General features: G+C 42.1%; 1 protein-coding gene across 1 annotated transcript in view; it reads right to left on the bottom strand.

Annotated features, from left to right (window-relative positions):
• The window catches only part of BPHL (biphenyl hydrolase like), a 31800-nt gene that overhangs the window by 4053 nt on the left and 2921 nt on the right, over positions 1-24826 (bottom strand). Inside the window, exons 2-6 of the mRNA XM_047102909.1 lie at positions 22639-22742; positions 19466-19632; positions 18010-18163; positions 10596-10727; positions 7211-7334 (exon numbers count right to left, since the gene is read on the bottom strand). Coding sequence (XP_046958865.1) covers positions 7211-7334; positions 10596-10727; positions 18010-18163; positions 19466-19632; positions 22639-22742 — 681 coding nt within the window. The remainder of the gene's footprint in view (positions 1-7210; positions 7335-10595; positions 10728-18009; positions 18164-19465; positions 19633-22638; positions 22743-24826) is intronic.

Raw genomic sequence — 24826 nt, 5'->3', positions numbered from 1 at the left:
CTAATTATGTATGGCATATTAATGAAATGCTCTGATTTGGGAGCATAATTTATTTACATTTGGCTAACACAATCCACTCCAGTTGGAGAGATTTTACAACATGTCATGGCAAGTCTTGTCTAGAAAGGATGAGACCCCACTCTCGCTACAATGCAAAGGATTCAGCTTCGTAAGGATGAGCCTAATCCTGTTTGGAGTTAATCTTGTAACCTGACCCTAAGTGGGATCTTGAGCTGATTGCTTTCCATTCAACCACAGCAGCAAGCAGTTAGAGATGAGGCACTAGAGGGAGCACCTGCAGGAGGAAGGGATGGGGAGAGCTAGAGAGAAAGTCATCCGGGGCAGTTAGAGGGGAGGGCACATCTCCCCTCCCCTGTCACAAATTGGGGTTGGCCTAGAAGTGGAAGCCAAGGCAGCCATCCCTGCTTACTGTCCACCTACTCTCAGTAACCTGGCTCACTTTACCACAGAGCTAAAAACAAACCTTTGTCCTCAGCATGAATTTCTGTCACCTAGGTCAATTCATCTCACCCCCGCTCATGTGCATCTCCTCCTGGCCTGCACTGGAGGTCTGGGGCCATCTGACCTCTGATGGCCAGACTTGAAGAGCCCAGGAAGCTACAGAGAGAAGTCCCTTCCTCTCTTCTTCCCTTCCATGAGTCAGAGGACAGAACCTGGCCCACTGCCTAGACAACCTAATCACGTGTACCCTCACTGCCAGCCTGCTGGCACATCCTCCAGTGAACCTACCACAGGCCAAGACCTCTGTGGAGAATGCCTGTACCTTTGCCCTCCCCACTGTGGTGGTTGGTTTTATGTGTAAACTTGACTGAGCCATGGATGCCCAGATATTTGATCAAACATTGTTCCGGGTGTTTCTGTGAGGGTGTTTTTGGATGAGATTAACATTTAAATCATTAGAATTCAGTGAAGTAGATTGTCCTCCCTGATATAGGTGGGCCACATCCAATCAGTTGAAGGTCTGAATAGAAGAAAAAGGCTGGTCCTCCCCCAGATAAGAGGAAATGCTTCCTGCCTGACTGCCTTCAAACTGAGACATCAACTTTTTCTTGCTTTTGGACTCAAACTGAAACACTGACTCTTTCTGGTTCTCAGGCCTTCGTCACACTGGAACCACACCATTGGCTCTCTCAGGTCTCCAGTTTGCTAGATGTTCCAGCTTGCCCACTGAAGATCTTCTCAGCTTCCATAATTTCACGAGCCAATTCCTATTCCATATAGTAAATCAACCTGTGTGTGTGTTATTTTCTTTTAAATTTTTTTAAATGTGTTTATTTATTTTTGAGAGAGAGAGAGACAGAGCATGAGCAGGGGAGGGGCAGAGAGAGAGAGGGGGAGACACAGAACCCAAAGCAGGCTCGTGGCTCTGAGCTGTCAGCACAGAGCCTGACACGGGGCCCGAACTCATGGACTGTGAGATCATGAGCTGAGCTGAAGTCAGACACCCAACCAACTGAACCACCCAGGAGCCCCTGTGTGTGTGTGTTATGTGTATCCTATTGGTTCTGTTTCTCTGGAGAACGCTAATACACCTACACACCTGTACTGACACTGGTGCTGAAAATTGGGTCGAGGGCAGCTTGCCACTGACCTACTCACAAGCCACACCCCAGCTGTCTCCTTGGGCCCCTGATCACCTGAACCCACAGCAGCATTCCACCCACAGAAGTGGCAGCTACTGCATACTGAGCTCCTATTAAATCTTAAATGTACAAACAAATGACAGGTATCATCACCATCTTACACACAGGGAAACAGAGGTATAGAAACAGATGCACACTGCTGAAGGGCACACACTTAGTGACAGAGCCAGCACTCAGACCTGGGTCCATCTCCTTCCCTGCCAGGGCATGTAACCACTGCTATGAAGGGTTCCAGGACTCCAACACACCAGTTCTGCTTTCCAGGAAAGACTCCATTTTCCACCTCTCCCCTTTCGTTGACATTGAACCCCAGCTCTTTGCACACTTTACCCATCATTCTTTCCCACCTGACCTGGCTCTCTGGCCCTGGTCTCAGAACATGCAGTTGGGACTCTGCACCACACTTTTTGGGACTGAGTCACCAGTCAATGGCCCTTGTGTGCCTCTCATGTTCTCTTTCTTTCAAAGTGTACTAAGCACTTTAAAATGCACTAGACCACATCCTGGGACTGGTGCTGACATGCTCAGCAGGAGGAATATTAAATTTACATGCTAACAGCAGTTAAAAAGGACCAGGTGATCCCAAAAAGATAAGTAATTGGAGGAGGATACATCTGAGTTGCTACCTGAGGGATGAGCACACTTGGCCAGGCCACAGAAGGGGCTGAGGGCTGGAAGGGGATTCCAGGCAAGGTGCTGGTCATCTGCAGCTGGGTCTGAAACCCAGACCCTCGTCTCCGCTGGTCCTCTCATTCCCAAGATCGGAGCACCTCCACAGAAACATAGGATTATGCCCTGAACTGCATCCTCTATGAATCCATATGCTGAAGTCCTAACCCCCACGACCTCAAAGTGTGACTTATTTGGATAGAAGGTCTTTAAAGAGGCGATTAATGAGATCATATGAGTGGGCCCCAATCCGATGTGACTGGTATCCTTATAAGAGGAGATGAAGGCACATACACAGAGGGAAGACCATGTAAGGATACAGGGAGAAGAACTATCTATAAGCCAAGGAAAGAAGCATAAGAAGAAATCAACCCTGCTGATACCCTGATCTCAGATTTCCAGGCTCCAGAACTCTGACGGAATAGATTTCTACTGTTTACGCCGCCCAGTGTGATACTTGTTACAGCGGCCCCAGCTGACCAGTATACACTGTAAGCACACATGTAGCTTACTCAGCTGTGTAGTCACATCATCTTCTGAGCTGGCTCAGCCCCACTGCCTCCTGGGGCCCATCCACTGCAACCCCAAAGGGTCTGATGGACGCCAACCTCTGCTCAACACAAATCCTCTGAAAGCGAGCCAGGGCTGACCTTAGGGTGATGCCCAAGAAGAAGCTAGCTAGCCAGGGAGGTGGTGAGCCACATCAGGGCTTTTCAGTCTAGGAGGGAGGGCTGGATGAGCAGGGAATGCACAGGGGCTGAGGCAGAACAAGAAGAATCAAAGGGACAGGTCTGCTCCCCATCACTGCTATTATCAGAATAGCTGTTATTTATGTTTTGTATCTTGGACTCCTGCACCAGAGTTTATTAGGAGGAACGGTTCAGCTAAAAACAAATTTTAAAACCACTGAACCCGAATGATCTTTAAGGCCTTTTCGCTTCCAAGAGAGTCTACCATTGTTCTTCACATACACATACACAAAAAGAGAGACAAATTGACATAGGAAGCAGGCCTGCTGAACAACCCTGCCCTTCCTTTGGCCTCCTTTTTTTTTTTTTTAAATGTTTATTTATGTTTCAGAGAGAGAGAGAGAAAGAGAGCAGGGTTGGGGGTGAAGCAGAGAGAGAGAGGGGGGGACAGAGGATCTGAAGCAGGCTCTTTGCTGACAGCAGAGAGCCCAATGCGGAGCTCGAACTCACAAACTGTGAGATCATTACCTGAGCTGAAGTCAGACCCTTAACCTACTGAGCCACCCAGCACCCCCCATTTGGCCTCCTTCTGAGAGAAAGGCATTTGTTTCATATGTAATACCTGTTGATATAATCTCTGAAGGGATAGACTGTATCCTTAAATTTAATTATAAATGTACCTAGCAAGATAATGAAATATTAAGTTCACTGGGAACCTGCCACTCTAACCTGCTTCCCTGTTGTCAAATGGCTGAATCTCAAAGGACTCTAGAACCCATTTTCCTTTTGTGGGGTCCAAAATAAACCACCTGTGTTCCAGGTGGGTTCATATTCATGTCCAACATAAAGTGGTCTTTTAGCAGACAAAGGTAAGAGGTATAAAATGCAAACCAGTTGAAGACAATCATTGCCAATAACACTTCACCTTCAACTCACTTGTTCCAAAGAATACTGCTCTAAAAAAAATGATCTTTCACAAAATAGTCCACTGAAATAATTAACATCTGAACGGGAAGGGAAAAAATTTTTCCCATATTGATGTATTCTGTTGCTAGGAGATGGGTTTAGAAGAGAATTCCTAAATTAAACTTTCCTGCAGACTGACTTTTATTGAACCTGGTTTTCTGAGGGAACACACTGCATTTACCATGAGCATCAGTGTGCAAAACCTGTCATTTCTGAAGCTAGAAGATAATTAACCAGGTCAGCAAGTATATAATCCAGGCATCTTACCATCATATTAAAATAAGAGTATGTTTATGAGAGGCAGCTGTGCTGTGGGGGAAAAGTGCTATATTAGGAGGGGGAAAAAATCTAGGATTTGTCATTTACTAGCTATGCAACCTTAGAAGATTGCCTAACATCTCTTAGCCTTGATTTTTCTCATCTGTAAATGGGGACAATATTCTTTCATAAGTTTGTTATGAAGAGTTATTAGATATTGTATGTAAAATGCCCTTTAAAATATTTCATGCTATATGGATATAAAAATTATACAGTTTTATAATAATTATATGTTATTATAGAATAAGAAGCATGTCCCCTACATTTAAATATTCTTTAAGAAATCTGTTTGTTGAAATGTATCATGGAATAATATGATTAAGAAGCAGTGGATGGCTGTTGCGCCTGGGTGGCTCAGCCATCTGAGCGTCTGACTTCGGCTCAGGTCATGGTCTTGCAGTTTGTGAGTTCAAGCCCCACATTGGGCTCTCTGCTGTCAGGGCAGAGCCCACTTCAGATCCTATGTTCCCCTCCCTCTGCCCCTACCCCACGTTCCCTCTTTCAAAAATAAATAAACATTAAAAAAAAAAAAAAGTAGTGGATGGCTTACACCACACACAAAGATAAATTCAAAATGCATAAGGACCTAAATGTGAGGCCTAAAACTATAAAATCCTAGCAGAAAACACAGACAGTAATTTCTCTGACATGGACATAGCAACTTCTTACTAATATGTCTCCTGAGGCAAGGGAACAAAAGCAAAAATAAACTATTGGGACTACATCTAGATAAAAAGCTTCTGCACAGGGGCACCTGGGTGGCTCCGTTGGTTGGGCGACTGACTTCGGCTCAGGTCATGATCTCACAGATTATGAGTTCGAGCCCCACGTCGAGCTCTGTGCTGACAGCTCAGAACCTGGAACCTACTTCGTATTCTGTGTCTCCCCCTCTCTCTACCTCTCCCCTGCTCACACTCTGTGTCTCTCTGCCTCTCAATAATAATAAATGTTAAAAAAAAAAATTAAAAAGCTTCTGCACAGCAAAGGAAATGATCAACAAAACAAAAAGACAATCTACTGAATGAGAGAAGACATTTGCAAGTGATATATCTGATAAAGGGTTAGTATCCAAAATATGTAAAGAACTTATAAACTCAGCATCCAAAAAACAAATAATCCAATTAAAAAATAAGGCAGAAGACATGAACAGACATTTCTCCAAAGAAGATATCCAGATGGCCAACAGACATGCAAAGATGCATCACTCACCATCAGGGAAATGCAAATCAAAAAATTACAGGGAAATATCACTTCACACCTGTCAGAGTGGCTAAAATCAACAACTCAAGAAACAACAGGTGTTGGCGAGGATGTAGAGAAAGGGGAGTTCTCTTGTTCTGTTGGTGGAAATGCAAACTGATACAGCTACTCTGGAAAACAGTATGGAGTTTCCTCAAAAAGTTAAAAATGGAACTACCCCACCCTAGTAATCACACTACTGCGTATTTATCCCAAAGAATACAAAAACACTCATTCAAAGAGATACATGCATTATATGTTTATAGTAGCATTATTTACAGTAGCCAAATTATAGAAGCAACCCACGAGTCCATCGACTGGTGAACGGATAAAGAAGAGGTGGTATATACACACAATGGAGTATTGTTCAGTTGTACAAAGAACAAAATCTTGTCATTTGCAAGATGGATCTAGAGAGTATAATGCCAAGTGAAATAAGCCAGTCAGAGAAAAACAAATACCATATGGTTTCAGTCATATGTGATGTTTAAGAAACGAGTAGTGGAAAAAGAGAGACAGAGAGACAAATCAAGAAACAGACTCTTAAGTACAGAGAACAGACTGATGGTTCCCAGAGGGGAGGTGGGTAGGGAATGGGTGAAATAGGTGAACGGGATTAAGAGTACACTTGTCATAATGAGCACTGAGTAATGTGTAGAATTGTTGAATCACAATATTGTACACCTGTAACTAATATTTAGCACTGTTAAATCAGTACATCTGAAACTAATATTTAACTATCCTGGAATTCAAAAAAAATTAATAATTAAAAAAAGAAGTTGTAGAACTGTTTCTGAGTCTGCTTTCCCTGATGGGCTGCTGTGTGCACACAGGGCAGGGGCAGCAAGGACCATGCCAAGCAGTGCTGGTCCACAGTAGACATCAGAAATCGGCTCATGGATGGGGAGCCTGGGTGGCTCAGTTGGTTGGGTGTCTGACTTCAGTTCAGGTCATGATCTCCCCATTCCTGAGTTCGAGCCCCGTGTTCAGCTCTGTGCTGACAGCTCAGAGCCTGGAGCCTGTTCAGATTCTGTGTCTCCTTCTCTGTCTCTGCCCCTCCCCTGCTCATGCTGTCTCTCTCTCAAAAATAAATAAATTAAAAAAAAAAAAAAAACAAGGCTCATGGAGGGAAAGAAGAGGAGGGAGGCAAAGAGGGAGGGAGGCAAAGAGGAAGGGAGGGAGGATTTTCTCATTACTAAAGCCAATTCCAAAAGAATTCCAAAGATGTCCAGAGTAATGACAGCATCTCTGGAATTAATATAGTTTCCCTAGGGTCGATAGTACCTTTATAATAATAAACTAACCTGAAAATTCCCAAATATATAAAAGTGTTTTAATTAACAATGATTGCTATAAATCTAAACTGTCTGCAGTGTTACAGGGCTTACTACCTATTAGCAGATATGCCTTTGCGGCAACATTAAAATAATCCACCCAAGAATTTCTTTCCCTCCGGGTACTGGTTACCCACAAATCAGGGCTCCGTGTGCGCCATGTTTCCCTGGAACCCTAAATAGAGCAGTACTATTTATTGACATGGGCAAAATGAGGGGGCGGGTAATACCTTAAAAAACCCCAATCTTCATGCTTCCTTTCCTTACAAGGCTTCTTCCACGCATTTCCTAAGGCGGTAAGGCAGAGCGCTGAAGCAGAGACTGGACTTACCGTGACCCTCTCACATGTTTGTGTATGAAGTCGGCATGGAAACGTGGGACCAGAGGATCCTTCTCCCCATGCACGATTAAGGTGGGGCACTGAACCAGGGGCAGCAAGTGCCGACAGATATTCCCTGAAAGACAAATAGCAAGGATAATCTGCTTCAACGGGACCATCCCAGGAGGTGAGTCAGAAAAGCAGAGAACTGAGACAAATCATGCCTCTCTCTGGACCTCAGTGTCCCTGTCTGTAGAAGAGGTGGTTTGCCTTAGATGGGGTCTGAGGTGGGGGCCCTGGATGGCCCAGTCAGTTAAGCCTCAGATTTCAGCTCAGGTCATGATTTCACTGTTCGTGGGTTTGAGCCCCACATCGGGCTCTGTGCTGAGAGCTCAGAGCCTGGAGCCTGCTTTGGTTTCTGTGTCTCCCTCTCCTGCTCCCACTCTGTTTCTCTCTCTCAAAAAAAAATAAACATTAAAAAAAAAAAAAAAAAGATGGGGTCTGAGGTGTCTTCCTGTTTCTCTATTTTTTTCCCCTCTGCTTTGGAAGCTCTATTAGTAAACAAGAAGTTCACTTGATTTATAGTCATAATTCATGTAAAATAGGAAAAATAAACAAAAAACCCCACAATTCTTTATATTATATAGAGCAGTCCCCAATTTGCAAAGTGATGGTAGATGCTTGGCATGTGAAAGCTTTTCCCTTGAAATAATGTCTTAAATGGTTCTTGGACTTCCAGCTAGCCCTTAAAGCTTACATACCTTACTGTGAGGTTAAAATTTACACATGGCAAACCAGCTTCTCTTCATCCCTCCTGCTTCCATGACATTCCTGACTGACATACTTCGGAGATTATGAGGTCCTCACCCCCATTTGTAACAACATTTCTAAGGTGAATGTGGAACAACCTGGTTCTGGTCCTGTCCTGCTGTTTCCTGCCTGTGAAATCTTGGTGGTTCCTTAGTTATGAGTTTTAGCCTCCTCCTTGGTCAAACAGGGATAGTTACAGTTCTCTGGGGTTAACCATGAGGCTAAAAAGAGATGTCATATTGAAGGTTCTAGGCACCCAGCAGGTACTCCATAAAGCGAGCTCCTTCCTCTCCTTCCTCCTCCCTGCCTCTGCCTGCGTTGAGAAGAAAGTGCTGGGGCTCTGAGAAAGCTGTCCAGGCACCTGGCCTGTCCCTCCCCCTCACTTGGGGGTCACTGCCTGCTAAATGAGAAGGTGGTGGGTTGGCCAGGGAAGTATTTCCCTAGGTCTCAGAAGCTTCCCTCTCCTACCCCTGAAATGACACACACCCACCAATAGTATAATCACTTATTACTGAGCACTATGTGTCAGAAACTGTTCAAGTGGTTTGATGCCCATGGAACACTTCGTCACGTGTTTTAACTCATTTAGTATGTACAATTATTTGTAAACCAAGCACTTTTCTAACGATAGTAATAATAACCTTTTATTAAGCACTTACTCTGTATTTGGTACTGCACCAAAGCTGAACGTACAGAACCTGGTTGGATCCTCACAACAACCTTATGAGGTAGTTGTTAGTATCTCCAGTTCCCAGATAGGAAACTGCAGCTTTGAGAGAAGCTCAAATGAATGAATCTGCCCAATTCATTCTAACAGCAAGCCAAGTGGCAAGGCCACCGTCTGACTCCAAATCTGTGCAGTTAACTCCTCTGCTAAACTGAGCGTCCATAAACATGAGGATACAAGTAGGAAGAAAAGGGCTCCTGTCAAATTAGTGAGTGTGGAAGGGAGATACGTGGTTTGTTAACAGTCTTGCTATAAGATCATTTACATACTGCTAGCTCCTCTATATTCTGGCATTTCCCCTCCCTTCTCTTTCATTTTTTTAAAAACTATATTTAATTTTTTTTAATTTTAGGTTTACAGCGAAATTGAGTGGAAGGTACAGGGATTTCCCTTGTCCCCCTGCCCCCCCCCCACATGCACAGCTTCCCCTACTATCAACATCCCCCACCATAGAGTCCAGAGTTTACATTAGGGGCCACTCCTGTTGTACATTCTGTGGGTCTGAACAAATGCATAACGACATGCATCCATCGTTATGGTGTCACAGAGTATTTTCACTGCCCTCAACATCCTGTTCTGGCCATTCTAATAGGTGAGCAGTGGGATCCCGTTATTTGGCTCATCTTTTTAATCAGGTTGTTTGTTTTCTTATTGTTCGGTTGTAAGAGTTCTTGGCACATTTGGATAACAGTGCTTGATCACATGTGTCTTTTGCAAATGTTTTCTCCAGGTCTGTGGCTTGTCTTTTCATTCTCTTGATGGTGTTTTTCGCAGAGTGGAAGGTTTAAATTTTAACAAACACAGGGCATAGTTTTGAACTGCTGATTTAATTCTGCTTCTACCTTCGAATCTTCCTACCCCTTCAGCTCTCTTGTCAGGAAAGCAAAAAAGTTTACATTTCAAAAGTTTGCCTTCTTTAATGGATGTCTTAGACATCTTTTACGGCATTTTTAAGAGCTAAGGGAAACACATTTCCAAGACCTATTTCTATGGGTGGGTACTTCATTTGAACAGGATATATTTACTGTTTTGAACTTAAACCAAAAAAGTAACATTTTCAAATGCCCTTTTCATTGTGAAAGTTTTGATAGGTGACTCACTCTGGAAATGATTACCTAATAGATCAAACTGGCCCTTCAACTGCAGCCATTCTGTAACTGAATTGTGCTCCCAGATTAGATCTTAGCTACCCTCTATTCTTTTACAGTTAAAATAGAAGAGTGAGAGAGTATAAATGTAAATAGCTACTTAAAAACAGACTTTAACTCAGAATTTTCTTAAAGAGATCAATTCTTACTGTTATTGGAAATCGTGTTAAATTTTCAGATAAAGACAGGGAGCTATAGTCATTTAACTAAGTTCTGAAGGTGGGAAGTGAACTGAACACTCTTCCTCATGCTCGCTGGGGCTGAAGGTCATGACAAAAAGGTCCTTCTTTCTTTTTTGTCTTAGTAACAGAGTATGTAGCGGGTAACACGTGAAAAAGAAAAAAATACGCTCTGTGTGGTGGCTTGTTTTCTGATTATCCATTCCAGAATTAGAACATATACACTATCTGAGGCTTCTAGAGAATTATTTTGTCATCATACACACAAGGATTAGAAGGAGAAAGGAACAGTCTTCTATTAAAGACTTAACTATGTGAACCTTGATACAACTATATATTTAGTACAGTTTAAGGCAGATGTATTATACAAGGGCTTGTACTGTGTACAGTCACTAGCATCCTCTGTTCACACATCAGCATGAAAACAGTGGGTGAATGTGCTAATCAGCAGGGAATTCTAGAACACCAGGGGAGGAACTCAAGCAGCCTCTCTGATCAGCAAAGGAACAGCTAAAACAGTTCACACAACTTACCATCTGAAAGATGTTTAAATTGTTTTATGCCATCCACCCACTTCTCACAGGTTTTGCTAAAGTAGTCATACCCATATAAGGTTTCTAGAGGTTTTCTTGTTCTCTCACTCCATTTAGAAACATCTCTGATACCTGAAAAACAGAAGTAGTGACAAGAATAAGTCTAGTCTAATGTTAAGGCTCATCTTTAAATATTGCAAACATAGTCCACCCCAGAGTCATCCTGCTTGCTCTTCTGTCTGCCTGAAATGTTTCTCCAGCCTTCCACCTGGCTTACTCCTCACTTTGTCCAGGGCAGTGAGGCCTTCCCCGACCATCCTCTTAGAGCACCCTCCCCTCCATCTACTCTGTTTTGCATCTTTCAGTGCTTTGTAGCATTTTGTGTCCATGGCTGAGTGCCTGTCTCCCCAGGAAGATGAAAGCTCCAGGATAAGGGACTTGGCTTTGTTTTGCCTCCCACTTATGCCCAGAGCCTCGGCCAGAGCCTGGCACAAAAGAGGCACAACATAAATTTTTACTAAGTGAAATTAGATCTGCATTTAATGCTTTCTGTTAAAAGTATAAGATATAAGAAGATATTCCTGCAATTAGGGTTATCTGAGTAAAACTGACATGATTTATTAAAGAGAAGGTATCTTCTACGGGCGCCTGGGTGGCTCAGTCGGTTAAGCATCTGACTTCGGCTCAGGTCATGATCTCACAGTTTGTGAGTTTGAGCCCCGTGTCAGGCTCTGGGCTGACAGCTCAGAGCCTGGAGCCTGCTTCAGATTCTGTGCCTCCCTTTGTCGGCCCCTCCACTGCTTGCACTCTGTCTCTCACATTGTCTCAAAAATAAATAAACATTTAAAAATAATTTAAAAAAAGAGAGAAGATATTTTCTGAATTGCATTCAGGTACACTGAAAAACATACAAATTATTCATTCTAGTTTCTGTTACTGAAGAAATATGACTGTAAAAGGCTAACTATGAACTTGAAACAAGTACAGATGATTCACTCTTAGGAAATAATAGCTAAAAACCACTTATAAAATGCATGAACAAATTCAATTACTTAGCCCAGTTGTGTCCATATTTCTTTAAACACACTGATAATTCTAATTTTTCTGAGCATATTACATATGGCTTATGGACAGCTTTTAACACAGTGCTTCTGGTACACAATATACCTCAAAGACAACACATTACTAATGATATGAACTCATATTGCACAATAACCCCTCCACAGTGCTCTGGACAGTGCCAGACCCCTGGCAGGCACCCAGTGTGTACTCAGGGAACAGAAATAACAGAGTGAAGGAAAAACTGCTATTTACAACTACAGCTGCCTTCTAAGGATGACAGACTGCCAGATTGGTTCAAATCTGCATAGGTAAGCCCAGAGGTGCATATGAAAGCTGAGGAGAGCTGACCTGCTCTGCACAGGAGTAAAAAGACTTCACAGAGGGGTGCAGAGAAGTCTGGAAATTAAGAGGGTGGGGAGATCTGGGAAGAAGAAAAAGAGTTGGAAGAGAGGAAAGGAGAGAGGAGCCAGTAAGACGTCATGAAGATGGTCAGTAAAAAAATCCCCTGTAGATATTTCTACTTTGGGCACTATTGTAGACAGCACCCTCTGCGAGGTGCCCTTGCAGTGGAAGGACTAGACCTTTCATAAAACATATGATTTGTTGCATTGCTGGAGTTGCAGCGATTAATGCAAACTAGGGTGTGTGTGTGTAAGATGGAAGAGAACCAGAAAACAGAGCAAAGGGTGGTAAGACTACTCAAAAGGCAGCGTTGCTTTTGGGGGAAATGTAACTACTAGCTGGGGGCAGTGGGTAGAGCTGAACCTGAGATTCCTAGATTAAACTGAGATGAAAATGGCCCCAGGCTGTGATTATCCCATGGCTCCCAGGCTCCCAAGAATAGCAAATGTAAATCCTCTCTGAAGGAAAACAGTATCAATTTGTGTTCACGGTCTTTTTTGTGGGTTTTCAGATTGAGAGTAAGCAAATTTCACTCCTAATCAAAGATCACAAAACGACCAGAATCTTTATAAAGCTAATGAAAAAGCTAGAACACTGGAAGAGAAAGCTTAACATATGATGCAGACCACCACACAGAGAGACAAGAAGATGAACAAGAGACAGAGCAGAATGAAAGCAAGGCCCACAAAGTCCAATCAGTCCCCGAAGGAGAGGAGGAGGAGGAGAATGGAGAAGAAGAAATATGGGAAGAAGGAAACCGCTGAGAAAGGTTTTCAGAACTGATCAGAGAAAAGTCCACAGACAAAACTCAAGTGTAACCCAAACTGGATAAATAAAAAGGAATTTGCATCTAGACAGAGAAGAGCAAAATAGCAGTAAATCAAAGAGAAAGCAAAAACCTGAAAAGCAGCCAGAGGTAAGACACATCTCTCCAAAGGGAGGAAAGCTCGCTGGCAAAAGTTCACAGCAGTGGTTAAGGAATGCAGACAGTGTGCAGTGGAGAAAAGAATTTCCCATTTATATTTCTGTACTTAGCCAAACAATCTTTCAAGAATGAGAGTGAAATAAAAACTGAGTTGACTCTTAACAGATCTCCCCTTAAAGAACTTCCAGGAGCATCTGGGCGGTTCAGTCGGTCAAGTGTCTGACTCTTGATTTCAGCTCAGGTCATGATCTCACGGTTGGTGAGATTCCAGCCCTGCATCTGGCTCTGTGCTCACTGCATGGAGCCTGATTGGGATTCTCTCTCTCCCTATCTCTCTCTCTGCCCCTCCTGCTCACGCTTTCTCTCTCAAAATAAATAAATAAACTTTAAAAAAAAAAAAAGAAAAGAACCCGTAAAAAATAACTTGAGGAGAAAGAGAAGTGATCCTAGAGGGAATATCTGAGACGAAAGAAGGAAAGGTGAGTAAAGAAACTGAGGAATGTGTTTGTAAATGCAAAAACCAACAAAACTTTCCAAGTGAGAAAATAAAACACTGTAACATTTTCTTACATTAAATTTAGTTCTGTCTATAGAGAAAGCAAAAGGACAAGCAACAAGCTGTGTACCATGACTGACACAATTACTAACCACAAGGGGATAGTCATCATATTATTAAACAACAAAAACCCTGCAAATCAATAACGTCATAATAACACTGAAGTGTTCTAGTCTTGAGTGGGTGGAGAGTCCTTGGGTGTTTGCTTTGTTGCTAGACTTCATAAGGTATCCCTGTTAAACACAAGGTTTTATATTTATCAAATATTACATAAAAGTTTTAAAACAAAAAGAAATGAAAAGACATGAATAGGTACAATACAGAAAAAGAAACCCCAATGATGTATAAGTACATAAAAAAAGATTCTCAATCTTACTAGTAATAGGAAAAGGAAAATTAAGTCCCCCAGTAAGATACCATTTCTTGCCCATTTGGTGAAAGATTAAGAAGTCTGATGATTTCAAGTTTTCGTTGAGGATACAAGTTAAGGAATCTTATACACTCGTGGTGGAAACACAAATTTATTTAGTTGGAAAATAATTGGTCACCTGTCACATGGTGTATTTGCATACCACAATGTTTAGCAAATTTCACATTTGGGCATATACCCCTAGAGAGACACTGTTGCCCAGATGCCCCAGGAGACATGTATAAGAATGTTCACGGCAACAGTGAAAACAGACCTACAGTTTATTGATAAAAGAGAGGAAAAATAAAATACATTTGCCCAATGGAATATAATACAGAAATATCATGAATGAATCTTAGAAATTCAATGTTCACTGAAAAAAAGTGAGTCACAGAAGATGATGTATACAGTATAAAGTCACTTTGTACAGCTCAAAACCAAATAGAATTAAATTATATACTGTTTAGGAATATAAACATATGTGACAGGCGTGTTTTCAAAAAGGCATAAGGATGATTGTAGGACTCAGGCTAGAGGTAGGGGAGGCCTGGGGAGGAAGCACATGCATACAGTGAGGGTACAAACAGTGATCAGTCTTATGTTCCATGGTGGGCTCATGGGTGTCTATAATTCACAGTGTCACATGTATTGCATTATATGTATCAAATATTATACAATTAAATAAATTTGAATTAAAAATTTAAATATATAATTACAGAATAAAATTTAAATATGTATTATATACTTTAGTATATAGTATATATTATTCATGATATTTATGTTACATATTTATAAGATATATAAATATATTTAAATATTTAATGTTTAATTTGAAGATGTGATATATTATTAGTACTTTATTATTACTATATTTTTACTATGTTATTAATATATAATCTAAATGTAATGGTTTAAAGTTATATATTTTATAAAATTATATTTTTATAAAATAAAAAAAATTCCTCTGTGACAGGAAGGACAAGATCTTTTTTTTTTTTTTTTTTCAACGTTTATTTATTTTTGGGACAGAGAGAGACAGAGCATGAACGGGGGAGGGGCCGAGAGAGAGGGAGACACAGAATCGGAAACAGGCTCCAGGCTCCGAGCCATCAGCCCAGAGCCTGACGCGGGGCTCGAACTCACGGACCACGAGATCGTGACCTGGCTGAAGTCGGACGCTTAACCGACTGCGCCACCCAGGCGTCCCAGGAAGGACAAGATCTTTTAAGAACCAAGTTGGCTAATGTTTAATGTGTAGACGTTTTTCTTGCTAAAATGTAAATTCCTCCTCTTGGGAAAGTGAGAGATTCTCAAAGTGAGTTAACTCAGTACAACCAGGCATGTGAAGAGGCATCTATGAGCATGTAAAATCTGGGGCAAGGCTTTAGACTCTAATGGGAAATATTACCGAAATATCGAGGGACAGGGGTATCCAGCTGAGCTGGGGCAAGCCAGATGTTCACATCAAACACTGTGGTTAAACACACAGGCTCAGAAGTCAAGCTGGCTGGGTCTGAATGCCAGCACTTGCACCTGCTAGCCATGTCACCCTGAGCAAGTTCCTTAACCTCTGTGCTAGTTTCCTCATCCGAAAAATGAGAATTATAACAACACTCCGAGATAAAGAGTAAATAAGTCAGACATGGAATGTGCTAGCAACAGTACCCAGCATGTAACAAACATTCAAAAATATTCTGTATATTTACTTACTTCTGTTAATTTTTTTCCAAGAGGAAGCCAGTTTTTCCCCAAAGCATAATTTCCACCAAAAAAAAAATTTAAAAGCAGCAATTATGTTTTAGTTCCTAAAAAAACCATTTGAACCAAACTGTTTGCTGATGCAAAACAGATATGATTTGTATTCCCCCCAAAACTGATACATTTCTCTTTCTGAGCATATAATTTGTGCTAAGCACCAGAATAAAACTCATTCGCTCACCACTAATTAGTGAATTATTCTGGTAAGCATTATCTGAAGCCTGTTGAGTGCCAGTCACAGCAGATACAAACCTGAATGAGATAAGGCCTCTGCCCTCAAGGGCCTTATGGTCTAGAGAGTTGTAACCGACCTCTGACCTCTGTAGAGGAGTGGAATAGAATAAATGTCCCAAAAGAAGGAGGACGGGGGGGTGGGGTCAATGAGCGGGAGTGGCAGTGGTGGGGGGCTTCCCGGAGGATGCACTGCAGGATCTGAGTCCGTGAGAACACAAGCCAGCAAGCAAGTATGGGAGCAGCACACTGGCAGAGACAGCGAGCCGTGCCCCCTACTGCTGGAACTTCAGGGGTTTTCAGGTACCTGAAGAAAATGATGGGTGTGTGGGGGTAGAGGAGACAAAAGTGGCAGGAGATGGACCCAGAAAGGCCCGGGGTCCTGGTTTCCTCAAACTTTGTAGGCAAAGCAGAGGAGTTTGAACTCTACTTACCTAGAAAGCTATGGGAGACCTTGAAGGGCTTCAAAGTAAGATACAATGAGATTTACATCTTAGCAAACTCCTATCTAAGCAGTCTGGAAAGCACACTGAAAGGAGGCTGAGACAGAGGACAGGTTGGAAAGTGCTGGTCAATCTAAGTGGGGACAGATGGAGGCCTGGCAGGAGGAATGGAAAAGCTGGGAGGGATTCCAGGCACAGCAAAGGCAGAGCGCAGGCAGAACACGGGGCTGGATCACTAGACTGCAGAGGGGAACAGCCACCACACGTCTGTACCATCAGGACAGGTTTCTTCACTTCTCTGTGCCCTGGGTTGAAGTCATACAGGGCTATGTCAGTGTTAGCTCACAGTAGGCGTTCAATAAATCATAACTATTGATTCACTTATCACAAATTATTTTGTGGAAGAAATAGCATATTTCTGAGCATCACTTACCAAAATGAGAAATGTAGCAGGAAGAAGGGGTGTAGAGGAAAGATTATGAGCTAGACTTTAGGCATAGTAAACATAAGATGCACGTGGGGCAACCAGGTAAGAAGCTGGATATCTGGAATTTGGGAGTCTGGTGAAGCCAAGGCATGTGAGAAGTTCCTCAAGTGTAAGAAAGAGAAGAGGAACAGAGAGAGCGCTAAGGATGGCGTCTGGAGGAGCCCAACATCACAGGGCCCAGCAGAGTGGGGATGTGTCTAAGCCACAGAACAAGCAGAGATAGGAGGGCAAGCTGAGAACATGGGGGCAAGAACTTCAAGGCAGAGAAAGCTTCAAGAAGAGGGGTGTGATTGATCTTACATCATGTGTACATTTTCTTTCTTTTTATGTTTACTTATTTATTTAAAATTACAAAAAAAATTTTTTTAAGTTTACTTATTTATTTTGAGAGAGAGCATGCATGTGGGAAGGTCAGAGAGAGATGGAGAGAGACAATCCCAAGCAGGATTTGGCCCACAGGCTGCCAGGTTTGCTGGCCCCCGTTCTTCTGCCTCTAAAAACTTCAAAGATAAGCTTGAAGGACAACCTAATGAAATGTGAATCGCAAAAAATTTCTTTATCAAAATATAAGGTTTCATATTTGAATACAATGTGCGTTTTTACACTCACATTATTTTAAATGAGACTTTACATCAACCCCTCCCTCCTTGAAGTTCACTATCAGGTGCAGGAAATGTGAACACTGAGTTTTATAAAACCTTTTCCGGAGTCATGAAAGTGTTACTTTTGGAAATAGAAAGCATTGAAAGACAGACTGGTTAGGGGTGCCTGGGTGGCTCAGTTGGTTAAGTGTCCAACTTCGGCTCTAGCCATGATCTCACAGTTTGTGAGTTCGAGCCCCACGTCGGCCTTTGTGCTGACAGCTCAGAGCCTGGAGCCTGCTTTGGATTCTGTGTCTCCCTTTCTCTCTGCCCTCCCCTGCTCACACTCTGTCTCTCAAAAATAAACAACCTTAAAAAAAAAATTCAAAACACAGACTGGTTAAACCATATTACTTCCAAGAATTTGTTACTCTTCCTACTGCAGAGCTGAGAAGTGGAAGCAGATGAGATAGGCCTTGTTAGTACACGTAATAGTAAGACATGAGAAGGGGAGGGCAAAGATGTTACTTGTCACGACATCGCCCGCTTGTGAAACCTACCCTGATAAATGGTTTCATCTTCCTCAGTCACGTAGGCATTGGCTCCCCAGATCACCATCTTATTGATGTAAGATGGATATCTTGCAGCTGCTATGAGTGCTGTAATACCACCATCGCTCCACCCCAACAAGGACACCTTCTGAAACTTCAATGTCTGTGATAAATACAGAGAAATGCACAGCACAGGTGATTGCTCCTCTCTGCTAGAGAATCTGATCATTAACAATCATCCAAATCAATACAGTGTGGGGTTTGGAGCATCACTTGATAATTAAAGTCCTAGAGGCCAGCATTTGATGACAGAAATGTTTTTTTCTCATTTAGTTCTGGTGTAAATGTAAGTATCATAAAAACCTAAGTACACAGTATTGTTTTGAATTATGAGGGAACAACATCTTCTGTTTGGATAAAATCTCTGGAAACAGTGGAGATCAGCTGTCCTTAGAAATGACAAATCACATGTGCATGCACACCCACACCTGAGCAAAGACTTTGAGACTAGTAATGTAGATTAGACAGGGGAACTTGATATTTACTGGATGAAATGAAGTCACTGCACCTGATAAAACCACTGAGGGCAACTGTGGCAAGAAGTGTCTGGAGACAGGCTGGAGGAGAATGGTGTCACAGGAGGTTATGCTAGTCCTTATATCAACCAGGCTCTGAAAATGTGTTTGACAAGGAAACTGAACAAAGATTACATCTGACAGATGTTGCCTAGGGGTAAAACTAGAATGACTCGGAAAATTAAAGATTTAACAAATATCAGTCCAAGATACTGATGGGACTATAAATTGCTAGAAGTCGCATGGATAATAATTTGGCACTATCTTGTCCAACGAACATTTGCATCTTCTATAACCCGGCATCATCCCCTAGATATGTATGGAACTTTTGCACATGTGTACCAGGAGACAGGTGTAGGGTGTCCACACCAACGGTGTTTATAAAGGAACTAAAACGTCCATGGACAAAACAATGTTCACTGCCCTGCTGCTCATAACCACAAAAAAAAAAGAGGAACTTAAAAATTAAGTTATTTATCTACCATTAGAGATATATTAAATAAGACAGTACATCCCTACAATGGACTACTATATGACTATTATAATATTTATGTAAATTTATATTTGTTAACATGAAAGTATTTCCTCGACAAACTGTTCTAAGAGTAAGTTGGAAAAACATTAGATATAGTATGATGCCATCAATACAATCCTGTGTATTTATATGTGTCAGAAGATTGGCTGGAAAGGGAGTCTCAAAGTCATAACAGTGATATCTCTAGTTGGATTGTGGGATATTTCTACTTCCTTATTCACACCTATTTGATTGAACTTGAATTTTCTATAAGAATCACATGGCATCACCCTTGTAGAAATAAAAACAAAAACAAAATAGATGAAGACAGGCCCAGTCATCCTCCCTCCTCTGGGCTCTTCCCTGAGAGACCCACCTTCATCAAATCAACTGCATCTTTTGCATCCCTTTCAAAAAAGTCCAATGGGAAATCTCGATCTGGGGGTCTGGAATGTCCATATCCTCGAGGATCCCAGGCAACCACTGTGAAGAGCTTTTTATTGAGGTTCTTAATCTGAGGTCCAAAATCAGTCTCTCCACTTCCTAAAAACAGTCACTTGGTTACCCTCAGGTGAAGGATTTCATTATTTCAAACACAGTACAGTAAAAGCAGAAACAACTACAATCTTAAAACAAAGTAACTAGTTTCTACTCAAAGTTAGACAGTGGGATGCAGTCAGCAAAATAGTCTTGTGATGATAAAATCCATTTACTGGAAGGCTGACTTCCTTTCCTGGTAGAGTTCAGACCTGCCTTTTGTCTCCTCCCAGTGGCTACTTTGAGGACAGAGGCTCCAATACATTTGGCCCTGTATTATTTCAGCATTTTTGATACTTTTTCAATTAATCTTCCTTAAAAAAAAAAAAAAGGAATTCATGAAATTGCATAGAAATTGACTTATTGATATGATATGTTTCTGGGTTATTTTTTCTTTCCTTTTAAAACACTGGCTGTTATAGGGGCACCTGGGTGGCTCAGGCAGTTAAGCATCCAACTTCAGCTCAGGTCATGATCTCACGATATGTGGGTTTGAGCCCTGTATCAGGTTCTGTGCTGACAGCTCAGAGCTTGCTTCAGATTCTGTGTCTTCCTCGCTCTCTGCCCCTCCCCCACTTGTGCGCGCGCACGCTCTCTCTCTCTCTCTCTCAAAAAAATAAACATTAAAAAAAAATGACTTATAAATGAGAGAGATCCCAATATTATCTGTCAACAAATGTATGAGATTTGGTACAAGTTATTCAAAGGAGAATTCTAAATTCCCAGGTGTTTTTTACTAAGCAAATGTGAACAGCCCTGAAGATTTTATTTTCTGGTTATAAATAAATACCAGAAAACTCAACGAAAACACTGAAATCAGGGGGAGGGCAGGATGTGGAGGGAGGAAATCAAATTAATTATTTCATTAAAACACCAGCAAACGTTAACCAGCAGAACTATGTTCTTGAGCCTGTGGTGGATCTGACTGGCAATTCCCAGCCCACCTGCGAGGTCACGGCCACTGTGTGCACACACCTACTGCATGTGGCCCAGAAGGCCAGACTCTCAAGGAGCCCAGTCTAGGGACCAGTCAGCATTTCATTTTTATTTTTATTTTATTTTTTTTAATGTTTATTTATTTTTGAGACAGAGAGAGACAGAGTATGAACGGGGGAGGGTCAGAGAGAGAGGGAGACACAGAATCCGAAGCAGGCTCCAGGCTCTGAGCTGTCAGCACAGAGCCCCGTCGGGCTCGAACTCACGGGCCGTGAGATCATGACCTGAGCCGAAGTCGGACGCTTAACCGACTGAGCCACCCAGGCACCCCAGCATTTCATTTTTAAAGTCTGCTTACTTTCTAAGAACTTGTAGCTCAGGCCACACATGGATACTGAACATCTTGCTTGATAAACAAGCTACTATTAGAAAATGTCTTTCAAGATGTTACAGGATTCTGTTACAGGATAATGTTAATTATTATAGGACTACCATTCTTCCTGGAAAGATCTATCTTTCTCAACATCAGGTAAATAAATCATTCAGGAAACCTAAGGCAAAAATATAAATGGATTTCAAGCGCAGGTCTACTGCTCTGACACACGAAGCATCTCTTGTGGTCCCTGGGCTGAAGAGACTTCCACATGGGAACCACCCTGAAGGAGGTGGAGGAGGTGAGAAGGTGGGAAAAGGGAACAGTTTATCTCAAGACCAATTTCAGAAATGATGAGACGCTTCCTTTCTGGCACACAGGTATACATCTGAATACCAAATACTAAATACTAAAGAACACTAAAACCTTTAAAAAATTATTTTAAGGAATAGTTACCAGTATATGATACCTGAGAAGGAAACACAATACTGGTTGCCTGTGGGGAAGGGTACTGGGTACTAGGTGACAGAGGACTGGAAGAGAGAATCTCACTGTTTTTAATTTGGGGATCAGGTTAACGTTTTACATAAAGAAATTAAGTTATGAAAAGTTTTTTTATACCTGGATCACGATCACAATACTGAAATAATGGAAATTTAAGCTGGTAACTTGTTCACTACTTTACAGATACCTTTAGACCTACACCAGTCAATGGAGTAAATCTCCTCCTTTGAAGCTTAGGAGGAAAAAAAAAATACTAAATACTATCTAGACAAAGATGCTTCAATAGCTACAATAGTACCACAATCAGCTAAGGCTCAGTCAAGTGGAACCATCAAGTAATTGAAAATTTTAGCATTTTATTTTAGAAGAAAAAAATCATAAGGAAATAGTATATATTGGGATTATTTAACTAAGTCAAAACAATATTAAAGCCCTTAAAACCAAATCTGAGATGTCCTGGGATTGCTGGAAATTATCCCCCTAAACTGTCCACATGTAAATTACTTATCTGGAAAATGAGACAGATTCAGTTGGCTTCACCATGCTCCATTCATGCCAATTTAATTTTGATTCACAAAAAGACTTTAAACTAAGCTTGTTCTTAGCTCTTATTTTAATTGAGCATATAATCAACTGCAACAGGGCAATCCATGTTTTAGCACTGGAAGTCTTGTATCCTGGAACCCCTCAATTCCAGGCACACTGGGATGGTTGGTCACTAGCTCATCTTCTAGCTTCATCTATCCCTTCTTCCCACACCCCTTTCCTCGACTCCTATCATCTTCCCAAGTTGTAGGCAACTACACAGTATGTCTGTAGGAGAAAAAAACCCGGGTATTTAAAAGAATAAAGACTACATAGAGTAAAAGGTTGCCTTTCTTTTCTGAGTCACTTAAATTTGTAGCAAATATTAAAGCATTTAAGGGGTGCCTGGGGGGCTCATCAGTTGAGCGTTTGGCTTTGGTTCGGGTCATGATCTCATGGTTCATGGGTTCAAACCCCGTGTCGGGCTCTGCACCGACAGCTCAGAGCCTGGAGCCTGCTTCAGATTCTGCGTCTCCCTCCCTCTCTCACAAATAAATAAAACTCTTAAAGCATTTCAGCAAAACACTAAAGTTAATAATCAACATTTGGCATCTACTATTGTGAATGCATCCTAGACTACACAGCATGCAAATTCCATGAAAAAACTTCCAGACCCAACATTCCAGGAAGCAGCAGGACTGCATGCTCTCCCTCTCCGGTCCGCTGATAATGCAAGTGGACACCATTCACAGCCACTTTGGCAGAGGTTACTGAGGTGCTGGAAGAGAAAAATCCCATCCCCAAAGAAAAATTACTTAGCACAAATGTTAATATGACAAAATCGTCCTTTTACATACCCGCGTCAGCTCCAGGACCCTCCTCAGGCTTCTTGGATTACTCTGATGTGTGCTTAAGTTTTTCCAACCTGAAAAGGGACCTTTCTAGACTGCAGATCTGAACTGTGCCTTCATATGTGAATATCCTACAACACCAGCCCAGGACTTACCCTACAAAAGTACTGACATGTTGCTGCAACCAGTGGCCACACAGGTCCCATGGGCACATGCCTGGTGAGCTGGAAGCCAGGGGGCCAGTGTGCAGGCTGACACAGGAGCTCCACACAATGGAACATTAGGGTCAGCAACAACAGGGAAGACCTTGGAACAGATCTAAAGGGATTACCTGAACTTCAGCTGCATCGACAGAGTTCCTAAAGGTGAGATGGTCTCAGGGGTCCCCAGGCAGTCCTTTAGGAGTATGGCCTCTCATGTTCTCTAGCCAGCCACAGAAGCATTCTTAGCAGGAATGCCTGTCTGCACTGCTATGGCCAGACCGGTTTTTAACATGTTGAAATATTTGTGTTGTTAAACAGCCAGGTCCATAAGCTTCCATTCCAAGAGCCCTCCCCTGTACCGTGGACCCTCCTTGGCCCAAAACCTCCGACACAGGATCTAACTGGACATGTTGGCACAGGAGTGCACCTTGGGCCAGAATCAAGGCCAGGGTCTGCTCTGACTCACATGTGTACCTTGCCAAGGGTCCTTCTCTGAAGAAACTGTCCTCTCCTGCTCTTCCAGAAGCTCTAAAACGACTATGCAGGGATATATAGCAATAGAACACATACATGGCTCCTGCATCAGGCCCTAACAGCCTCCCCACCAATTTCCCAGACAGCTGAGTGACACATGGAAGGGACATTTTGGTATGCCAAGACAGATGCGAGGAGGTGCTCCTCTTCTCCACACAGAATATTAAGGAATTTAAATTAACCGCTGCCTCTCTTTTTCTTTTATATACTCTTTATCCCTATTTCTGCAGTTAGTTAAAATGCTTATTGAAATGAAGCACTTTTTACAAAATGAGGTGCTCTTTCCTCTTTGGGTTTCATGTCATCGCCCATTTCAAATGAGCATGCAGAAATGGATGTGCTGAATGCAGGTACACCAAGTCTTAACACAACTTCTGCAAATATGACAGAATTGGGTGGTAATAAAGCTGGGACATAACCATAAGCTCATTACCTATAGGAAAATTATGAGGAGCAGTAACAAAGCCACTGAACAAGCGTGGTGGCATACTGACACTGCCATGTTACTTATCAATGTCCTATTCTTTTGAGCCATTCATTTTTATGTTCAGATGGCTCTAGGATCCAGATAAAAGCAAATAACACTCTAGTAATAAAGATTCATTTCCACAAACATTTATTGACACATCTGTTTTGCCCACAATCTAGTAGGAGAGAAGATAAAAGACACAAGAGATTTGCTCTGCAATCTGTCGGGGAGGAGTAGGTTATGACTGAGACAAGAAGCATGAGGAGCCCGGTTGGAACAAGTTATTAGTGTTTCCTATATTCACTACACAGGAATGAGGCAGCTCCCTAACTAGAGGTGACTAGCATTTGCATGGCTCATGTTAGTGATAACATGTACCTTTATTACACCTCATGCCCTAAAGATCTTTGAGGGTCTCCCTTCCTTGGCGGTATTCAAGAATGCTTGTAAGAATCATCTTGTGCCGTGAGGAGGTTATGCACAATATCTTTCTCAACGTCCAAGTTTTCATGGCTGGGTGTGCTCTCACTAGGTGCATCTGCTCAGGGGCCCCCACAAGGGCACTGCCTTCCAGGGGCTTCCTTTCCTTCAGCTTTCGTGATCATTCTGAAGTCTCTTCTGCAAAAAACCTCTATATTCCCTTTGCATTTTGCTATACCTGTGTTTGGATTCCCTGTTCCAAACTTTTCCTCTCAATTAACCCCATCCCATCTTTTGGTTGCCTAAAATGAATGTAAAAACCATGTAGTCCAGATTTGGCATAATGGAACTCAATGTCAGGGAAGGCTTTACTAAGGCAGAAGAT

The sequence above is a fragment of the Lynx rufus genome, unplaced genomic scaffold (genome assembly GCF_022079265.1).
Source record: "Lynx rufus isolate CCGP_SWC_20201006 ecotype Redwood Valley unplaced genomic scaffold, mLynRuf1.p SCAF_6, whole genome shotgun sequence".
NCBI lineage: Eukaryota > Metazoa > Chordata > Mammalia > Carnivora > Felidae > Lynx > Lynx rufus.
The sequence above is the reverse complement of the archived record's forward strand: the minus strand, read 5'-3'. Positions and strand labels throughout refer to the sequence as shown.